Source organism: Meriones unguiculatus, chromosome 3 (assembly GCF_030254825.1).
Source record: "Meriones unguiculatus strain TT.TT164.6M chromosome 3, Bangor_MerUng_6.1, whole genome shotgun sequence".
In the NCBI taxonomy this organism is placed as follows: domain Eukaryota; kingdom Metazoa; phylum Chordata; class Mammalia; order Rodentia; family Muridae; genus Meriones; species Meriones unguiculatus.
Genome location: NC_083351.1, coordinates 14,614,552 through 14,632,327, shown reverse-complemented (window position 1 = coordinate 14,632,327; position 17,776 = coordinate 14,614,552). Strand labels below are relative to the sequence as shown.

General features: G+C 53.6%; 1 protein-coding gene across 2 annotated transcripts in view; it reads left to right on the top strand.

The window, feature by feature from the left end:
• The first annotated feature begins 521 nt into the window (after positions 1 to 521).
• Hspg2 (heparan sulfate proteoglycan 2) overlaps positions 522 to 17,776 on the top strand; it is a 97,491-nt gene continuing 80,236 nt past the window's right edge. For both annotated transcript variants that reach the window (XM_021630806.2, XM_021630805.2), the window contains exon 1: positions 522 to 651. In XM_021630806.2, the coding sequence (XP_021486481.1) occupies positions 589 to 651 (63 nt within the window). In that variant the 5' untranslated portion in view covers positions 522 to 588. The remainder of the gene's footprint in view (positions 652 to 17,776) is intronic.

The following is a 17,776-nucleotide window of genomic DNA, read 5'->3' as shown; positions in this document are numbered from 1 at the left end:
TGAGTGTTAAACCCTGTGAAAGCTGCGTGCTTGTGGGACCCCCTAAGAGCTGTTTGCTGAGGGCTCTGTGTGGAGCACGTGGTGTGAAGGAGCGGTGTGTGCGGAGGCCTCGATGCCCTGCCAGGTGGCGTCCCGGTCCCATCCCACACTCCAGGCCACGTCTGGAGTGGAGCCGGTTGGGCCTCAGCCCACATCGAGGGGGATTGGGGCCCAGACAAAGGCACAGTCGGTCGCGCCGCCGCTCCAGAGAGCCTAGCTCGCGGCCGGGAGGCGGGGGCCGAGGCTGAGGGGCGGGGCCTAGTCTTGTGGGGGCGTGACAGGAGACACGGGGGCGGGACCTAGAGAATCCAGACGGGTTGGCTCGGGGGCGGAGCCTGATCGTTGGAGGCGTGGCTAGAGACTTGGAGGTGGGGTCTAGGGCTTCTGAACTTGTTGCCTCGGGGAGGAGCCGGCGGCCCGGGGGCGGGGCGTGCACGGGAGGGCGGGGACGTGGGTGTGGGGGGGAGGCGAGCAGTCCGAAGGACTCGGCAGGACAGCAAGCGGGTGGCTGCGGGCGGCGCCGAGCTAGCCAGCGAACGAGGCCGGGCCATGGGGCGGCGGGCAGTGGTCTCGCTGCTGCTGGGGCTGCTGCTGCACGCGCGGTTGCTCGCGGTGAGTGTGCGTGGCCGAGGGCCGAGGGCTGGGGGCGCGCGCCAACTTGGCCGGGACACCGGAGGCTGCTCGGCTGGGACTCTGGCCCGGGACGGCCGCGCCCGCGAAGGACCCTGGGCTGGCACTGGCCAGCGCTACCCTGCAGCGTGGGGCTTTCCTAGGGCACGTCCCAGAGACCCAGAGTGGAAGGTCAGGGGCCGTTCCTGCAGGCGTGGAAACCTGAGGGTCGCCGACCACGTTGTTCAGGCTCAGAGTCGCCTCTGAGGATGGCCCGGCCTGCAGTTCTGGGGCCCTGAAGGAGAAACTTCTAGCAGGGTGGGAACTTGGCAGGACAAGGGCATCCCTTTCTGCTGCCAACTTGGCAGAAGGGGCACTTCGTGGTGATGGGTACCCTGTCAGTCTTCGCTGGAACTTTACCATGCTATCCTCTGGGGGGGATTATAATCAGGCAGTCATAAGTAAAAACTTGGAACAAAACTGAACCTTGTGTGGAGCACCCCTGGACCCTGGAGTTCTCCGAGCCGTAAGCTAAATCAATCACTGCCTTCCACTGAGTCCCCGTGGGACGTGCAGAGAGCTGCTTAACCTCTAGGAGGTAGTCCCACGTGGGTAATGGGAACTCAGAATGGGACACCTCAGGGCAGCTGGGCCTGCGTGGAGTGAGTGCCGAGGGCAGCGCCTGTTATGAGTGGGCCCCAAAGGAGCTAGGTTTCCCCGGCGTTCTCCTGGGTCTCTGAAGTGGGATGCTGTCCGCTCCTTCACTTCAGCCCTTATTCTGTGCTCACCTGGGGCCACAAGGAGGAGAAGGCAACTCTTGAGTCAGGAATCCTAAGACCTGGAAGGCACTTGGCAGGAGAGGCCCAGAGGACCTGCGTGACCTCAAGGAGGGCTGGGTGGAGTGGGTGGACTGGCAGAGGGTGGAAGACGAGGGTGGGGCACATCTGGGCCTGCTGTGGTGAGCCGCAGAGCCCAGGTACTCCTAGACAGTCTCTCTCCTCATTCCCTGTTCTCAGAGCCAGGAGGGTGACTTTTCCAACTGGGCCAGTGTTTACCCAGTGACTGATTCTCTGTCCTTGCTTGGCTAGCTCTCACCTCTGCCCTCCTGAGTCACTCCTTAACCTCCCACCAGTCCTGACCCCTCACTGTTTCTGCCGCACCCACACAACACCTCTCCTCCCCACCCTCCATCTAGGCGGCCTTCTTCTAATCTTCTGTCTGGCCTCTCACCCCAACACTGTACGGCAGGGTTGTTCCCCATTCGGCCTGAACTTGTGGCTCCTAAAACTGAGTTTTCCTTCCCTCCAGGCAATGACCTAGACCTGGAATGCTATCTTTTCCTGCCCTCCCCTCAGCTCTGCCCCCTGTTGAAGAGCTCCCTCATGCATGGGCCGCACAATGGCAGGAGTGGTGGGTGGAACTGTTTGCTGAGGGCCTGAGGAATTCTACTGAAATTCCCTGACTGCCACCATTGCCCTATCCCCTTGTTCATTCACCAAATCTTAATTGAGCAGCATTCCGTGACAGTCACTGGGAGTCCCCCAGGCTCATTCATTGGGAAGATATACTTTCCGCACAGCTATTGTGTGCCCGCCCATGGTAGGGCTGAGGCAGTTTGGGTGAGCTGGGACACGCCTTTCAGTGCCTTCTAGGACTCACACTGCTAGGCCGCCATTCAGAGGGGAGAGCAGGCAGCCCTGGAGCGATAAGATCATAGATGCTGCACAACAGTCACTTGGGAAGTCGTCTCGGATCCACCCAAGCCCAGGGTTGGCCCCCTTTCCCCCAAAGAGCTTTAAGGGTCTGTGAGACCCAGTTTGAGTCCCAGATTTTCAAGTCTGGGGTCCACATCTGTGAAATGGGTGGAGACACTGGCCGTGCCGTTTCAGTAAGATCAGTTTCCAGCCCTGTGTTCCAGCAGGCCTTGCCCACTGCCCTTGATCTCTTCAGCCCTTCAGTTTGATTTTAGGCAGTGGGAGAGGGCAGCCTATACCAGGCCTCAGAGTCTAAGCCTCACTGGAGGCAAGGACAGTGGTCTGTGGTTATGCAGGGGAGTAATTTCTGTTCTTGGGAGAGGATGGGGCCAGGCCTGGCTGACTCAGAGCCTGCCCTGGCCTGTTGACCCTTTTCTTCCTACTGCAGTCTTAGCCCTTCCTTTCTTGGGCCCAGCCTCACTGTTGATAGGAGTCTTGAGGGGTGGCAGGAGTGATGACAGTGTTTTCCAGGCTGAGAGGGAAGTGGCTGAAATACCTGCTTCCTGCCTCCTTGGGAAGACTGATGGTGGGAGCAGGGGAATTTCTTCTTCCTGGAGTGACCTCAGCCCTCTCCTCCACACAGCTGTCTATGCTGTCCCTCAGAGGTTACCCCCTTTGTTCCAGATCCATGCGAGGGAAAAGACAGAGTTGAGGGTTGAGGGAGTGTGTGCATTGTGCATTAGGCGGCAGGACCTTCCTCAGAGTCTGGGCAGAGACCGGGACTGCAGAGGTGTAGTTCCTGCCAGCCCTGTCTCCCAGGCTGAGCTCTGGGTGTCTGAGGGAGTTGTCTGCGCCTTGCTCTGCTTGGCCCAGGCCTGTTCTCAGGATGAGCACAGGCAAGTTAGGAAATGTGGGCTTGAGTACCTGTCTGGGAGATGGTTTTTGAAAGGTGCTTGAAGGTGAGTAGGTTCAGGGTTTGGAAGAAGATCTTCGGGTGCAGGCCAGACAGTGGTGAAGTTCTGCAGATGACTGAGGGACACTGAAGTGTCTCAGCAAATTCTCACATTGCTTCTGCTGTCCCCCGCCCCCCACCCCACACACACACGTCCCCTCCTACTGAGAACTAGAGCAGAGTCCTAGCTTGTACAGCTCATAGGCCACATTCCCTCTGGGACTCTGCTGCCCAGTCCCCTCTTTTGTGCTTTACTCACTAGGTTTCTGGTCTGTTTTGGGGGTTTTTCTTTGCTGGTTTCTTCCTTTCAGAGAACATTTAAAAATTCTCCGACAATGCGTCTGTTTATATGATTGTTTTTTTGGTCATTTTTGTCTCTCCATTATTTTCTGTCACTCTTTGTTTCTTTCTCTTTTGGTATGTTTTAGACAGAGTTTTATGCATCTCAGCCTGCTTGCCTCAAACTGACTGTGTTAAAGGATGGCTTCAAACTCCTGACCCTATGCCTTCCTTGTCTGAGTGCTGGGGTTATAGGCTTCAGCCACTGTGCCTGGTTTAGGCTTTTGTCTCTTGAAGGTGCCAAACACACTCCTACCTCAGGAACTTTGTGTCTGCTGTTTCTTCCTCAGCTTAAAACACTTGTCTCTGAATCCACAGGATCCTTTGCCTCCTCTCCTTTAGTTCCTAATAATTCTGCCCTGCCCCTCCCATCCCCCTGTACCCCTTTCCCCATCCTTACATGCCACCCCCCCAGCACTGAGAATCAAACCCAGGGCTTCTCACCTATAATCATATGTTCCATGCCGAGCCCCACCCTCAGCCCTGATGCTTTTTTTTTCTTCTTCTTGTTACTATCTACCATGAATCTATTCACTTGTTTATCCATCTCCTTTGTTCCGTTTAAGTTCCATGATACAAGACCCCGTCTGTTTGTTATTGTTTTTTTTTTCAAAATTATATTTATTTATTTTCTGTGTGTGTGTGTGTGTGTGTGGTGGGAGTGGTGCATGTGTGGAGGGCAGAGGACAACTTGTTATAACTGGTTATCTCCAATCTTGTGGGTGCCAGGGATTGAACTCAGGCTTGGCCACAAACACCCTTACCTGCTGAGCCATCTCACTGGCCCTCTTATCTGATTTTTGTTTGTTTTACTTGGTTTCTATTTTTATTCATTTCTTATCATGCATGAATATTTTCTTTTTTTTTTTTTTTTGAATATTTTCAATTAATATTCTTAATTAAATTTGTTCTTTGACAGTTTCACGCACAAACTAATACAAACTAGCCATTCTCACCCCGACTCTCTCTTATCTCCCCTGTCTACCAAGCCCCCATCCCTTCTGACTCTCGTGTCTGTTTGTTTTGTGACTACTGAGTTTAACCAAGGCTGTGTGTGTGACCACGGGCTTGGAACTCTCCATTGGAAGCTGGTGGGCTCAGCAGTGGACACATAGTTGAAGACAGAGACCCCCTGTCTCCCAGAAACTGTCAACAGCCAGAGCCTCAGCAGCGAAGGGGTTTGCCTCCTAAGTCTCCCCTCCATCCATGACTGATCTGTGACAGGGCCATGACTGATCTTGTGCAGGGCTCAGTGCTGGTAACTGTGCCACCTGTTTTGTCAACTGGCATAGTCAGCGCTCCATAAGGGCATTTGTTGAAATGCCACTAAGCCGTGACAACTAGTATGGTCCCGAGAGCCTGAGCAGAGAAAATTGGGGCACAGAGAGGGTAGGGGACCTGCACACTTGCCTATGAAAGAGTCAAGCTGAAGGTAGGCAAAGCTCCCCAGACACTGGACAGAGAGCCCCACCTGCCTGTAGCCGCCATCAAATTCTTAAAATGTATTATATGTATTAAGTATGTGGTGGACACATGTGTGGTAAGAAGCCTGTTCTTTCCTACCACGTGGTTCCTGGAGATCAGATTCAGGGCTTCAGGCTTGTGTCCAGGCCCCTTCAACCCACTGAACCATCTCCCAGACTCCACCACCACAATTTAATGAAACTTGTCACCGATGTCATTATCAGTAAGAACCCTGGTTCCAGGTGGGACAGGAGTTACTTCAGGCAAGGCACAGTGGTGACACAGTCTTAGGATAGCTGTGTCTCAATGACTGGATCTCCTGGCATCTGGGCCAGTCATTTGTAGGTTTGTTAATTTATTTCTTCATCGAATAGTCCCAGAGGTCCTGCCGACAGTTGAATGAAGCTAGGGGCCAGTCTCTGAGGACCGGTTCTGTAGGATATGAAAGGTTTCTGCCTTGGCTTGCTGTTCATGATGAGGGAATTATATGCCCCTAGGCCCCACTGACCTGCATGGAGCCTTTGCTTGTTCCTCAGCTGCTCCCCGGGGTCTGGAGGTTAGGATGAATTTGAAGAGGCCTGAGGACTGCCTGGCCTTGGGGTGAGAGCTGTGGGTGGGATTTGGAAAGATATGGATGATGAATCAGAGGCAACTTGGAGGCCAGACCTCTGAATTCTGGACCTTCTGAGTTTGGGATGAAATGGGTGGGCTCCCAGCCCTGGCCTTTCTCTCCTCTCCTGGTCCAGTTCCAGCTGTGAGGACCAGGCTGGAGGAGGATAGGGAATGAGGTCCAGCTCCCCAGCGGCTTTCTAACAGTCTGCCCAAGCCGTCTTCCTCTCCCTCCTGCTCCTGTCAAGGACTAGGGGAGCTGGGTTAAGGGTCCCTGCCCTTTTGTAAGCCTGCCCCAGCCCAGAGCTTGGCCTCTTTGGCCCTGCCACCCCCTCCTGATCTCAGAGCCTGGAGCTGGCTGACTGAAACCCAGAAGTATGCGTGGAACTCGCTTCGCGGGGAGCCGCCAGCCTCACTACCCAGTCTGGTGGCGTCAGGCAGTGTCAATATCGGCCTAGAGAGGGGTGTGGCTCATGGCTGCCTGGGTGGGGGCTGGCCTTGGAGGGGGGGCTCCATCATGAAAGCCCCAAGAACAAGGTGGCTCTTTGAAGCTTGGGAATGTGAGGCCTTCGAGTCTGAGCTGACACACCAGAATCGTGCTTGCCTCCTTCCTGTGATGCACTCTTGGGCCAGGGCTGCCGGGACATTTCAGCATCCTAGGAGCATTGGCGACATCCTTAGGACTAACCAGAAGTGCCTTCTTCCTTGGGACATAGAGGAGGGCTCACTACTGCTCTGGGTTTTCAGGGACGCTTGTCACACAGAGGCTGACAGTGTGGGTTAGACTTGGTGAGTGAGCCAGTGGCATGACTGGTAAACAGTCTCTAAATGGCAGCTGCTGGCGGGTGTGTATCACACTTAAAATTCATTTAACAAATATTTATGGAGCATCGTCTCCATACTTGACCCTGTTCTTGATGCTAAGTTTGCAGCAGAGAATAAAAGAAGTCAAATTCTCACCCTTCTGTATTTCATGTTTTAGCCAGTGCAGAAGCCAGTCACACTCAGAGGAGAAAAATGAAGCAAAAGAAGGTTGTAGAGAGTGTGGATGTTAGGTAGGAAAGGCCCTGATAACATACTGGAGAGTGGAAAAAAGTGAAGGTGGGCAGATATCTGGGGAAAAGGTCAGTGTGAGGCTTGGAGGTGAGGGTGTGCCTGGCATAGCTGTGTGACAGCACCATTGGGGGGTAGGAAGTGAGATGCAGATGAAGGACTGGCAAAGGAATGGCACAGTCTCAGCTACAACAAAGTCCTGGGGTTTTGAAGGGTCCCTGGTGGATTTAAAAATATGTATATTTTTCATAAACATGTGTATGTGTCTGTGTAAACAGAGAGACCAGAAGAGGGTGTCACAGCCCCTGGAGCTGGAGTTACGGGGTGGTTGTGAGTTGCCGGATATGGGTGTAGAGAACCAAACTTAGGTCCTCTTCAAGAGCAGCATGTGCTCTTAACTGCTGAGCCACCTCTCTCGTTCTCCAACCTCCGTGTTTTAACAGCATGGCTGTGGTTGCTGTGAAGGTCAAGAGCAAAAGCAAGGAGTTTGTAGCCTAGATCAGACATGACTGGAGCTAGTAACAGGCCCATAGATGGAGGGAACTGGTTGAATATCCAATACATCTTGAAAGCTGGGCTCACGGGGATAACTGATGGACTGGGGCTGGGTGGGATAGAAAGAGTGGAGCGTGGGAGGGCTCCAGAGGCTCAGGCCTGAGGATCCAGAAGGAGAGAGCTGCCATGGAATCATGGGAGAACAGGGGGCTGCATGGAGGAAGATGGACTGTGGTAGGTAGTGGAGGGGCAGTGTGAGCTGGGGGTGACTAATGTCAAGGCCAGTACCCACTGGGCTTCTCCAGCCACTGAACCCCTTTCTGCCCAGGCTGGGGCTTTTGTGGTAACCTGGGTCAGAGTGGAGTGCACTTGTGTCCGTTTGTGGGACTCACCAGTAGGGATTCCTTAGAACCCACAGCCAAGTCCCTGGTTTGTGTTGTGTGTGGAGAATGCATTTATGAAGCACTGTGAGGTCAGGGACTTGGCTTTCCTTGTTGTGGTTTGCCAGGCACTAGGCAGATAGCTGGCAGACACTGGTCCAGTGAATAAGGTCTTGGCTTTATAGAGGGCCAGGAAGGGTCTTCCTTGGGCCCTGGGCTTGGTTAGATGAACCAGCTTCCCATTGCTCTGTGTTGAGGCCTGGAGGGTGTGGGATACACTATGATAACCGGTCTACCATCTTTTCCTTGTCTGTGTCCTCACTGAAATTTCTTCCTCTGGGTGTGTGGTACAGGGTAAGGAGTAAGCTCAGAAGAGGCTGCTTTTGATTCTGTAGCTTATCCCTGGCTGGCTGTATGACCTTACACCGAGTTGCTGAATCTCTCTGACCCTTGGGTCAGTTTTGAAATAAGCAATGTCTGTTTTGTGGTGGTTAGGGGTTGACCAGATGGATATACTTGGAATATGGTATGTGTTGGATAGCCAGCGGCTGCTAGGCTTGTTCTTACCCCTTGTAAGACCAGCATGCTGTTTGATGTAGGATTCCTAGTGCCTGTGGCATGTCCTGTTCCTCTGAACCAGGGGGTGGGAAGGACCCGGGGCTTGTTGAAGTCATGGTTTCTTCTTCCTTTCTCAAGCCCCGATTACAACTGTGCTCGGTCTGTCACTGCCCCAAGCTGAGGCCACAGCTGCAGGACAGAGTCCACCCTCTACCCTGACTGCTCCTTCCTGGAGGGGGAAAAGAATGGGGGGGTCACACCCCAGGGTGTGGCTTGGGAAAGGCTGGGGCTTCTAGATAAATCCGTCCCCTTCCCAGCTGTGTGCAGTCCGTAGGCTCTGAGCAACAGAAGGTGTGGCCAAATGGCTCCCATGGGTGCAGAGAGGATGTTTGAGCATCTTTAGAGGAACAGGAGAGGGGGTGTCCTGGGACCCTATCCCAGCACAATCCCTGGCTTTCATGCTTAGCCTGGAGAATGCAGAACCTTGCCCAGGGAGCATAGAACAAGGCTGTAGCACAACCATTTTTTTCCATGACAGGAGCACCACACAGCTTTGAACCTACACTTGTAGGCTCTCAGAGTCAGTGGGATTAGGGAGAAAGAGGGACTCAGGGGTGCATGATCTTGCCCCTTGGGCGAGGTTTGAAGCAGACAGCCCTCTCTGCCTACCAGGGTGGGTCACACCCAGGTATTTCATTTTTAACTCTTGACATCTTTCCCAGCTCCCTCAACTTCTGGTTGCTGGGAAGGGGAGGCTGCCAGGGGCTTGGCAAGGGGAGGCCTTCAGAGGTGGCCCGGGGTGACCTCCACAGATGCTTCATCTAGGGCTAGTCTGGGAATTCCCAGCTGCCTCTGGCCCCTTCCCAGCCCACCTCTCCCATAAAGGAGCCAGCCCAGCCCCCACCTCCTGGCAGCCCCTCCTAACCGCTGACTCATCCCTGTCCATGTTTGGCAATTCCAGTTTTCAAATAGTTGGGAACTGGGATCATGCCTCTCGTTGGAGCCCTGCTGGATGGGTGCGTTGAGACTGTGGCTTCATAAATCCAAGCCCCAGTGGCCTCTGTCACTTTCACAGCTCACCACCCACTTTTGCCTTCTGCCTTCCTGTGAGCCTGGGGCCAGAAGGACAGAGACCCGGAGTTCCCTGAAGATGGGTTGGTCCCTTCTCTGATCTAGGATCTCCTGGTTGCCTAGATCACTAGCCTCCGTTTGGTAATGTTCACGCCTTCTTGATTAAAGCTGTCTCCCTTGAGAGGCAGCGTGGCACAGGGCCTTGTCTTTATGGCTTTCGTCTCATTCAGCCCTCCCTACCTACTGTCTGTGGGCCTTGTTCTATCTCAATGGGGCAAACTGAGACATAGAGTGGCCCAGCACCTATCCAGGCTGCAGCACCCTGGGTGTGGAACCCAGGTTATCCGACCCCATAGTTTTCATCCTTTCCTCGGTGGGTCAAGCTTAGTAGTTCTAGAAGGGATTACAGGAGCAGGTTTGTCTTGGCAAGCATCTGAGCAAGGTTTGTCTTGTATGTCGGGGTCCTGCCACATGGGTCTAGCCGGCTCCTGCTTCTCAGATTTGGTTATCTTTCCCCTGGACTTCTATCTTAACCCTGGTAATGTTCCCCAGGGAAAGACGTGTGGTCCTCACCTGCATGCTTCTTAGCCAGGCCCAAGCTCCCCACTGGGCTTCTTGCAACTAATGGGTACAGCCAGCCTATGTGGCCTCAGTACAGAGAGATTGAGTGATATACCATGTACACACAGGATCTACAGAGGAGTTCCAAACTGTCATTTAAACACCCAGGCCATCTGTTTATACATTCATTTATTCAGTCATTCACTGAACATAGTTAGTAGCATACCATATTTCCTGCTGGGGAGTAGCTCCGAAAACAGTGACCTGCCCAAGAGCCCAGAGCCAGAGGTAAGGCTAGCATCACCACCTCCTGGAAGGAGGAGTTGGAGGCTGCGTTCCTGCTCTGCAGGAGCCTTTGGCCTGGGAGAGGCAAGACCCATGAGCCTCAGTATGGCCCAGTATGGCCTAGCTCAGAAGCTAATCATTCATAGTAAGCTGACTGGCTGGTGGGTGAGAAGAGACCAGTTTGGCTCCTGTTGTGAGGATCAGCTTCCTGGAGGAAGTGGCCCTGAAAGCAGGGTGGGTTTGGATATGCTTAGGGAAGAGGAAGCATCAGACAGAGCTCCCAGCCACCACAGCCCCCTCAGCCTAGATCCTATTGTCCCTATTGTATTGGATGTGCAGGAACTGGAAGGAAGGACTTTTCTTGCCTGCTGCGGGAGCAGTTAAAGCTGAGGAAAGAATGAGAGGAAGTCCCCAAGATAGCTGAGGGTGACATCTACCTCAGCACCCCTCCCCCACCTACCTAGCCAGACAACTAGGCACGAGGTCAAGGCCTGGTCCGTTCTTGGCCACAGCCACACCTCATTCTCTTTGCTGAGACTCCATTTCCCTGTTCTCCCAATGGGCTACAAGTTTCTTGCTCCAGGAGTAAGTGGTAAAATGTTCTCCAGCCCTAGGTGGTCCCTTGGAATATCCTCCTGGCCATCACCTCTGTCATATCCTCCTTCCTTGGTGCTACCAGCCCCTAAGTGCTGAGCCCAGAAACAAATGCGGGTCTGGGACAGTTCTGTGTGCCCTTACACATCCTTGAACCTTTTTTGTCGGGGTCCTGAGGTGATCTGACTCCTGATCTCTGTGTCCTGTGGGTCCCTGATACTGACAAACAGCCAAGGTCACTGTTGTATCTGGCAGATTAAGAGCCTCAAGAGTCCCAGCAGCATGTGAGGCTCAGGGCAAACCTTAGATTCTGGGAACCTAATCTCTAGATGCGAAATTGGGCCACTCATTCATTCATTCACTCATCCATTCATTCAATCTACAAAACTCCATAAAGTGGCCTCTCTGCCAGGTCTGACACATGGCTAAAAGGAGCCACCAGTCTGCTGGGGAGGGGGTCAGAGAGAGGATGCTGCCAGGAGAAGGCCTAGAGGAGTCTAGAGTCTCTCCAGGATGCCTCAGCTCCTCTTTCCTCCTCTCTCCCTGCTAGTCTATTCCAGTGAGCTGTGGGGGGTGGAGGTGGGGGTGGACCCTGGGATTGCTAGAACAGAGGAGAAGATCCTTGGGGAGGGATGGGAGCCGGCTTCACTGTGAGTCTCAGGACAGGACTTGAAGAACAAAGGAGCGATTTATACAGAGTCTGGGCATTTCCTTTTAGGGTGATGGGAAGTGACCGTCAGACCTCAGGTTGGGTTAAGGCCCAGTAATGAAGGAGGCTAGGTGGCTGAGGCAGGAGGATGTCAGGCTTCTGGCCCACCTGGACAACAGCTGGGAATGGTGGCACAGGCCTGTACCAGTACTTAGAGGTGGATGCAGGAATATTAGGGAATCCAAAGACAGCCTGGGCTTGATGAGACCCTGTCTTTAAAAGAAGGAAGGAAGGAAGGGGAGGTTGGAGTCTTCAGCACCCTTCCCTTTCTCTCCATTTTCCTGGATGAGGCAGAGGTCAGTTCAAGCCTAGAACTGAGGTGTGGAAATGCCAGGAAAGGGTTAAGCGGGCCCAGTAAGGGGAGGGAACCAGGACACTGGGATAGGAATTTTTGTGATAAGATCAAAGCCTGAAAGCTGCCTGGGCCTCACCTCTGTTTCACCTGAGCAGTTGGAGGGAATTCTCCAGACCAGAGGACCTGGCCTCCCAGGGGATGGGGTGGGGGAGGGGTCCCACCCTTCTGCTTGCCACACTCCTGACTCTCACAGTTTCCTATGTCCTGGTGCTCTCCCCCAATCTCCACAGTCCCCCACCCTCCATGAGACCCACCTCTGCAGCCCCCCCCATAAGGGCCCCTTCCTGCCCTGGCAGATGCTAGAAGCTCCAGAAGCCACCTGTACCTGGCAGCTAAGGTGTGCCCTCTCCAGCAGCTCACCCCTGTTCTGCTGTCTCAGCCCCTCTCGAGCTTGGGCAGGGTCTAAGACTAGGTCACTTAAACCAGAAATAGGAAAGTAGTCAGGCAGAAGTACTCCACACGGTCCAGAAGTCCAGAAAAGAGCCCCAAGGACCCTTTACAGCAGCCTGTTAGCTTCCCTGACCCCAAGTTCTGCGTGTTGCACTTTGAGGCTGTGTCATGGAAAAATCAGACTTGATACTGCGTTCCCACCTGGCTCTAATTTGGTGCCCTTGGGCTAATAGATTAGCCTCTCTGGGCCTCCTCCGTCAGGTAGACATGGTAATAACTATTTTGCAGGGTGGATTTTTGAAGACTAGAGGCCATATAAATCACCGTCAGCCAGAACAAAGCTTTCACACCCAGCAGGAGCTGTTGCTTTATGCTTTTCTTGTTTCACTTTAAGATTGCCCCTTGTCCTACAAGAACTGCAGTTTGCATTCCATCACTTTGGGGAAGCTTCAAGCTGTAGGTCAGTCCTTGCTAAGAGATTTTTTTGTTAGTACCCTCCAGGCACCTGCTAGCCCCGCCCACTGGCCTGGTGATGGACCACAGGTAAACCATGAGTTGCCTGGTGACCTGGTGCTCCAGGCCTCACTGACCTAGTTGTGCAGCTGCAGCATGTCCAAGAGGCAGACAGGGAGGGACTGGCCACACCATGCTTGCTGCAAGATCTGCCTCTCTTTTTATACCCCGTTCTGCTGGGTTAATGATCACTTGAGGCTCCAGTGGAGTGCCAGTCCTCCCGGCTCCCTAACCACTACGTCTGCAGTCTGGGCGTTCCTCTCTTTAATGTGGCAGTCCTGATCCGGGACCCTGGGGTGCAGGGGATTCTGAGTCACAGCCTGTGCTCCTGGGAGCTTGGAGCCATAATATCAGGGTGAATTGTGGTTGTTGTCTGTGTTCACATACACCAGGCAAGAAGGCTCCTTCCAACACTGAAACTCTAACAGGCTCCACAGAGGCCCCTACAGGGGTTTCTCTGGGGGAGGTTTGGGACAGGGAGACTTGGCTCCCCTCACCCACCTGCCTGTTCTGGGCTGTGTGACCTTGGGTAAGGAGAGAATACCTTCTTATCTCCCAAAAGGGGAGTGCTAGCCCGCCTTGTGCCGGAAGTGTTTGGGCCATAATTAATAGCTGTGCAACTACTGTCTGTAGCAGGGCTTACATTTAAGGAGAAAGTGAAAGTTGAAGCCTAGTGGGGTAATCAGGGCAACAGCCAACTGTGCACGAGAGGGCTTAGGAGTAGGAGGGACAATGGGGACATCCCAGGAGCATGCTTGAAAAGGGCAGGTGAGGGCTGAGACGTGGCTCAGTTTGTAGAGTGTTTGCCAAGTATACACAGAGCGCTGAGTTCAATCCCCGGAGCTGCCTAAGCAGGGCATGGTGGTGTATGCCTGCAGTCTTGGCACTCTCATTGTAATCTCTCACAGCTTCAGATGTCCCTCCTCTCTCCTTAATCCCCTCCCTCACACTCCCCCCCCCTCACTCCCCAGATTCCTTCCTTGCCCTGGCCGGTGCTGAAGGGAGGTGGAGGCAGGAGGATTATAAATTTAACATCATCCTCAGCTATATAGAAAGTCAGGCTAGCCTGGGCGACATGAGACATGAGATTTCCTTTCAAAAAAGGGGAAGATGGAGGACCAGGTAGGAGTAGGGCTGGAGCCTCCTTCAGTCCTCCAGCGTGCTTGCTCCTGGACTGGGTCCCTGGGGCTGGAGGAGGGGCGGACTATTTATTCTAGGGCCATTAGGGCATTCCCCCATTCTGGCAACTGCTATTTTGAGAGCCCCGGGGAGCAGGGGCTCTGGTTAAATTAGGCAATGTTGCTTCAGGAGGAATGTGTGAGCCTGGTCACCTAGGCTGCCGGGATAGCAAGAGGGGAGGCGGGTCACTCTGCAGAAAATGACAGTTTAGAGCAGAGCAGTTCGGTGCTCTTTACATAAGTGATGGAGAGGAACCAGCTGGAAACCACAACTGGGGTGGGGGACTCTTTGGGCTGGCCTGGTGAGGAGCAGGGTTGAGGGCTGGGCTCCACATCCCCGTGCTTGTGACTGCTGCCTGATATGGGTGGGGTTTGCAGTGGTGTGATGCGTGGGAAGGCTGGATGGGCAGTCTTGGCCTTGAATCCTGCTTCTGCCTCTCTCTAGCCTCAGGCTCCCAGGCAGGCCACTGGCCCTTGTGGTCCAGTGAAAGAAGCCCTTTGTGGAGGGCTCAGTGCAGTCTGAGCCCTTTGTGGCCTTGTGATGGCAGGGCTGTGTACCTGCAGGGTGGGCCTCACCTAGGAGATCTTCAGGAATGCCGCCTCAGTCCCAGCCCAGACCTACTAAATCCAAGACAAATTTCCCCAAGGTTCCTAAGGTGGCGGGAGAAGCCCTGCTTTGCTAGCCACCCTGTTTCACGTTGGAAAGCACCCTGTGGTATAGGGATGAGCAGAGGCTGTGAAAACTGAGCGGGAGGCACCAGCCATACTCTCCTCCCCTCCTTGGGGTGGGGTTCAAGGGATGGGAAGTCAGATCCCCCACCCCCACCTCCCACTCAGGCCAACACAGGACACTCTCCTTCACCCACAGCCTTGATTTCCCCAGGTATCTGGTGTCTCCCTGAGTCACTTCCAGTGTATATACCTCTGTCCCAAAAAAGGAGGTCTGTGGTGGTAACAGCGCCTTCTCTCATAGGCAGGCAGGAAAAGGAATGTAGGAGGAGGAAGGACAGCCCGAGAGGGCCTTGATGAACCCCACCTCTGTGTCCCTCTCCCCATCACTGCTGTGTGCCCCTCCCCCCCGCACTGAGTCTGCCCAGCAAAAAGTATTTGAGGCACAGTGGGAGTGCTGTCTAATCCGTCACCTCAGAAAGTGAAATCAACCTGGCAGTTATTTATGTAGCCAAGTGGTGCCCTCTTTTCTTGATTTAGATTTTCTATCCCAGGGGCTGTAGCTTTCCTGGTAGAATATTTACCTAGCATGCATGAGGCCCTGGGTTCAATCTTCGGCATTGTATACAGTCAGACATAGTGTTGCATGCCTATAATCCTGGGATTGCAATGAGTTTGAGGCCATCCTGAACTACATAATAAGACCCTGTCTTATTGGGGGGGGGGGAGAAGAAAAAGAAAGAAAAAAAACCTAAGCAACCTATGTATCCATTTTAAACATGCATGTTTTGGGGCTGGCAAGGTGACTGAGTGGTCAGGACACTTACTGCCAAGCCTCAAGTCATGGCCTGAGAACCCACATGGTGGAAAGAAAGAACCATCTCCTGAAAGCTGTCCTCTGACTTCCACAAGCCTGTCATAGCATGCACTCATACACAAACACATGCACACGCACAGTAAATAAATGCATTGTAAACACATTATATAAAGCCAAGTGGTGGTGGGTCACGCCTTTAATCCCAGCACTCAGGAGGCAGAGGCAGGTGGATCTCTGAGTTCAAGGCTAGCCTGGTCTACAGAGCGAATTCCAGGACAGCCCGGGCTACACGGAGAAAGCCTGTTTAAAAAAAAAAAAGTAAATATTGTACATACACACACATATATACATATGCATGCATATGTGTAATGAATTAAAACAACAAACAAACAAACCTGCTTTCCAAAGGGCTTTGGCTCCAAAAAAGAGCAACTCAAATGACTGTAATTAGGATCCAGTCTCTCTTGCTGTAAGGTATAAATGAAGGCCTAGAGATGTGTAAGACAGAAAGGTGTCAGAGATCTCAAAGTAGAGGCTGCAGCTAAGCTGGCCTTGGGTGGTGGGCATATTGAGTGGGGGATACAGCATCCCATATGGAACCATATACATAAAGGCCCAGGGGCCCTATATTCCTCAGAGTAGGTACCATCCAGTTTTGTGGCCCACATGGGATCTAGGGTGATGCAGAAGGACACACAACTCCGTGTTCTTGCAAGAAAAAAAGTCCCTATGCCCACGGGGATTTGGACTCTCACCAGCTGGGATATTCCATCATCTCTCTCTGCCCTTTCTTCATGTCAGAAGAATCAAAGTCCTTTTATAAATGGCCGCCAGAACTTCTGGTCTGTGTGTGATAACCCTTGTGGCTGGCAGAACTGGGATGGAAAGCAAAGGGACTTGATATCTTGATTAACGAGGTGGCCTTATCTCCCGAGCATGTATGATTTCCGTTAGACTTGCCCGGTGCCGCTGACAATAACCCTGGGTGGGGAGCACTGGGTTGGGGCCAGGCACGCACTCCCATCCACTCTGTGGATGGAGGCTGCTTCTGCAGGCTTGGCTCGCTCTGGGCATGGTGATGGTGCTGTAGGCAGTTGTCTGCTGTGGTAGCCCAGAGCCATACATGACTGTTTAAAAATGAGACTTAGTAAAAGAACGTTAAAGATTCTGAAGTATATGGTCTCCGTTCACGTGCTTGGTGACACGTCCTCAGCAGTCAAATGTGGTTAAGTGGCCCCTGAACTGGACGGTTCAGGAGCAGGACCCTGCCATGTTGGCAAAAAGCTGTCTGGTGTGTTCCGGAAAATACTGTGCGTCTTCATCTAGGCGCTGCCCGCGTCATCGTCACTGCTCCTCTGTCCCATCTGGTGCTATCCAGGCCTCAGTGGAGCCACTTTAGACTGTCCTTGCCATGCTGGGCCAAACCTAGTGTCTTTACTGTAGGGTCCCTTCATCCTCCCCTTTGGTATGTCATCATAATGGCAACAAATCTGTGACCATCTGGCACCACCTCTTGACTCTCCACTCCACTTCCTTGAGCCTGGCTCTGCTGGCCTCCCTGTTTGGTCACTGTCACTAGCCTCCAGATTCCCACTACTGGTTCCCAGTGGGGGAGGGAGATATGCTTCTGCAGCAGGGCGCCTGCTGCCTGGGCCCCTCAGTGGGGTGGAGACGATGGTCTGTTGTGACGGGGGCAGTGGGCATCCTGCCCGCTCCAGTGCTCCTGGACCTGGGCGCCAAGCTTGCCGTTCACACTTGGCCAGGCCTTGAGCTGGCCTGGTGCCCACGAGGGCCAGTCAGCTCTAACACCCTGGTAACAAAGGCTGCTCCGTAGCAGCATGGGGAGCTAGGCTTGCCCTGTGTCCTGCAGCTGAGGGGCATGTCTGCCAGCTGTGGCTGGGTCCTGGGTGATGAGTGGGGACAAGGCCCAGGCAGGCATAGGCAGGCTTGTGGACCTTTAGGAAGCAGGCTGGAGACCACCCTAGGCAGTTCAGGTGGGCGTGGTCTGCACTCTACACCTATGCCTGTCAGGGAGGGGCATTGGCCGAGGTTAATGGGAAAGCTGAGGTCCAGTCCCTCATCTTTTCCCCCCTCATCTAGCTTCTCCTTCATCCCACAGGAGATAAAAGGACCAGATGTGCTGGTCCATGAGGAGGGAGGACGTGAGGCTTGACAAGAAGAGACGAGTTCTCAGAGCCCCAGGCTGGCCTGGGCAGAAATCAGAGATCTGACCCCATTGCCTTCTGCACTTTTCACCCATTCTGTTCCTCCCTGCCAGAGATCTGAGGACAGGGGCACCTGAGCGCTTCCCTGGGGAGGAGGTAGAATCCTGGCTCCTCCGTGTTCTCAGGAGAATGAGGGGTGGTAAGAACCCCAGCTCCCAGGGCAGCTGTACACGTAGGAGACCCGCCCGCTAACACTTTCCAGAGCATTCTTAGACTC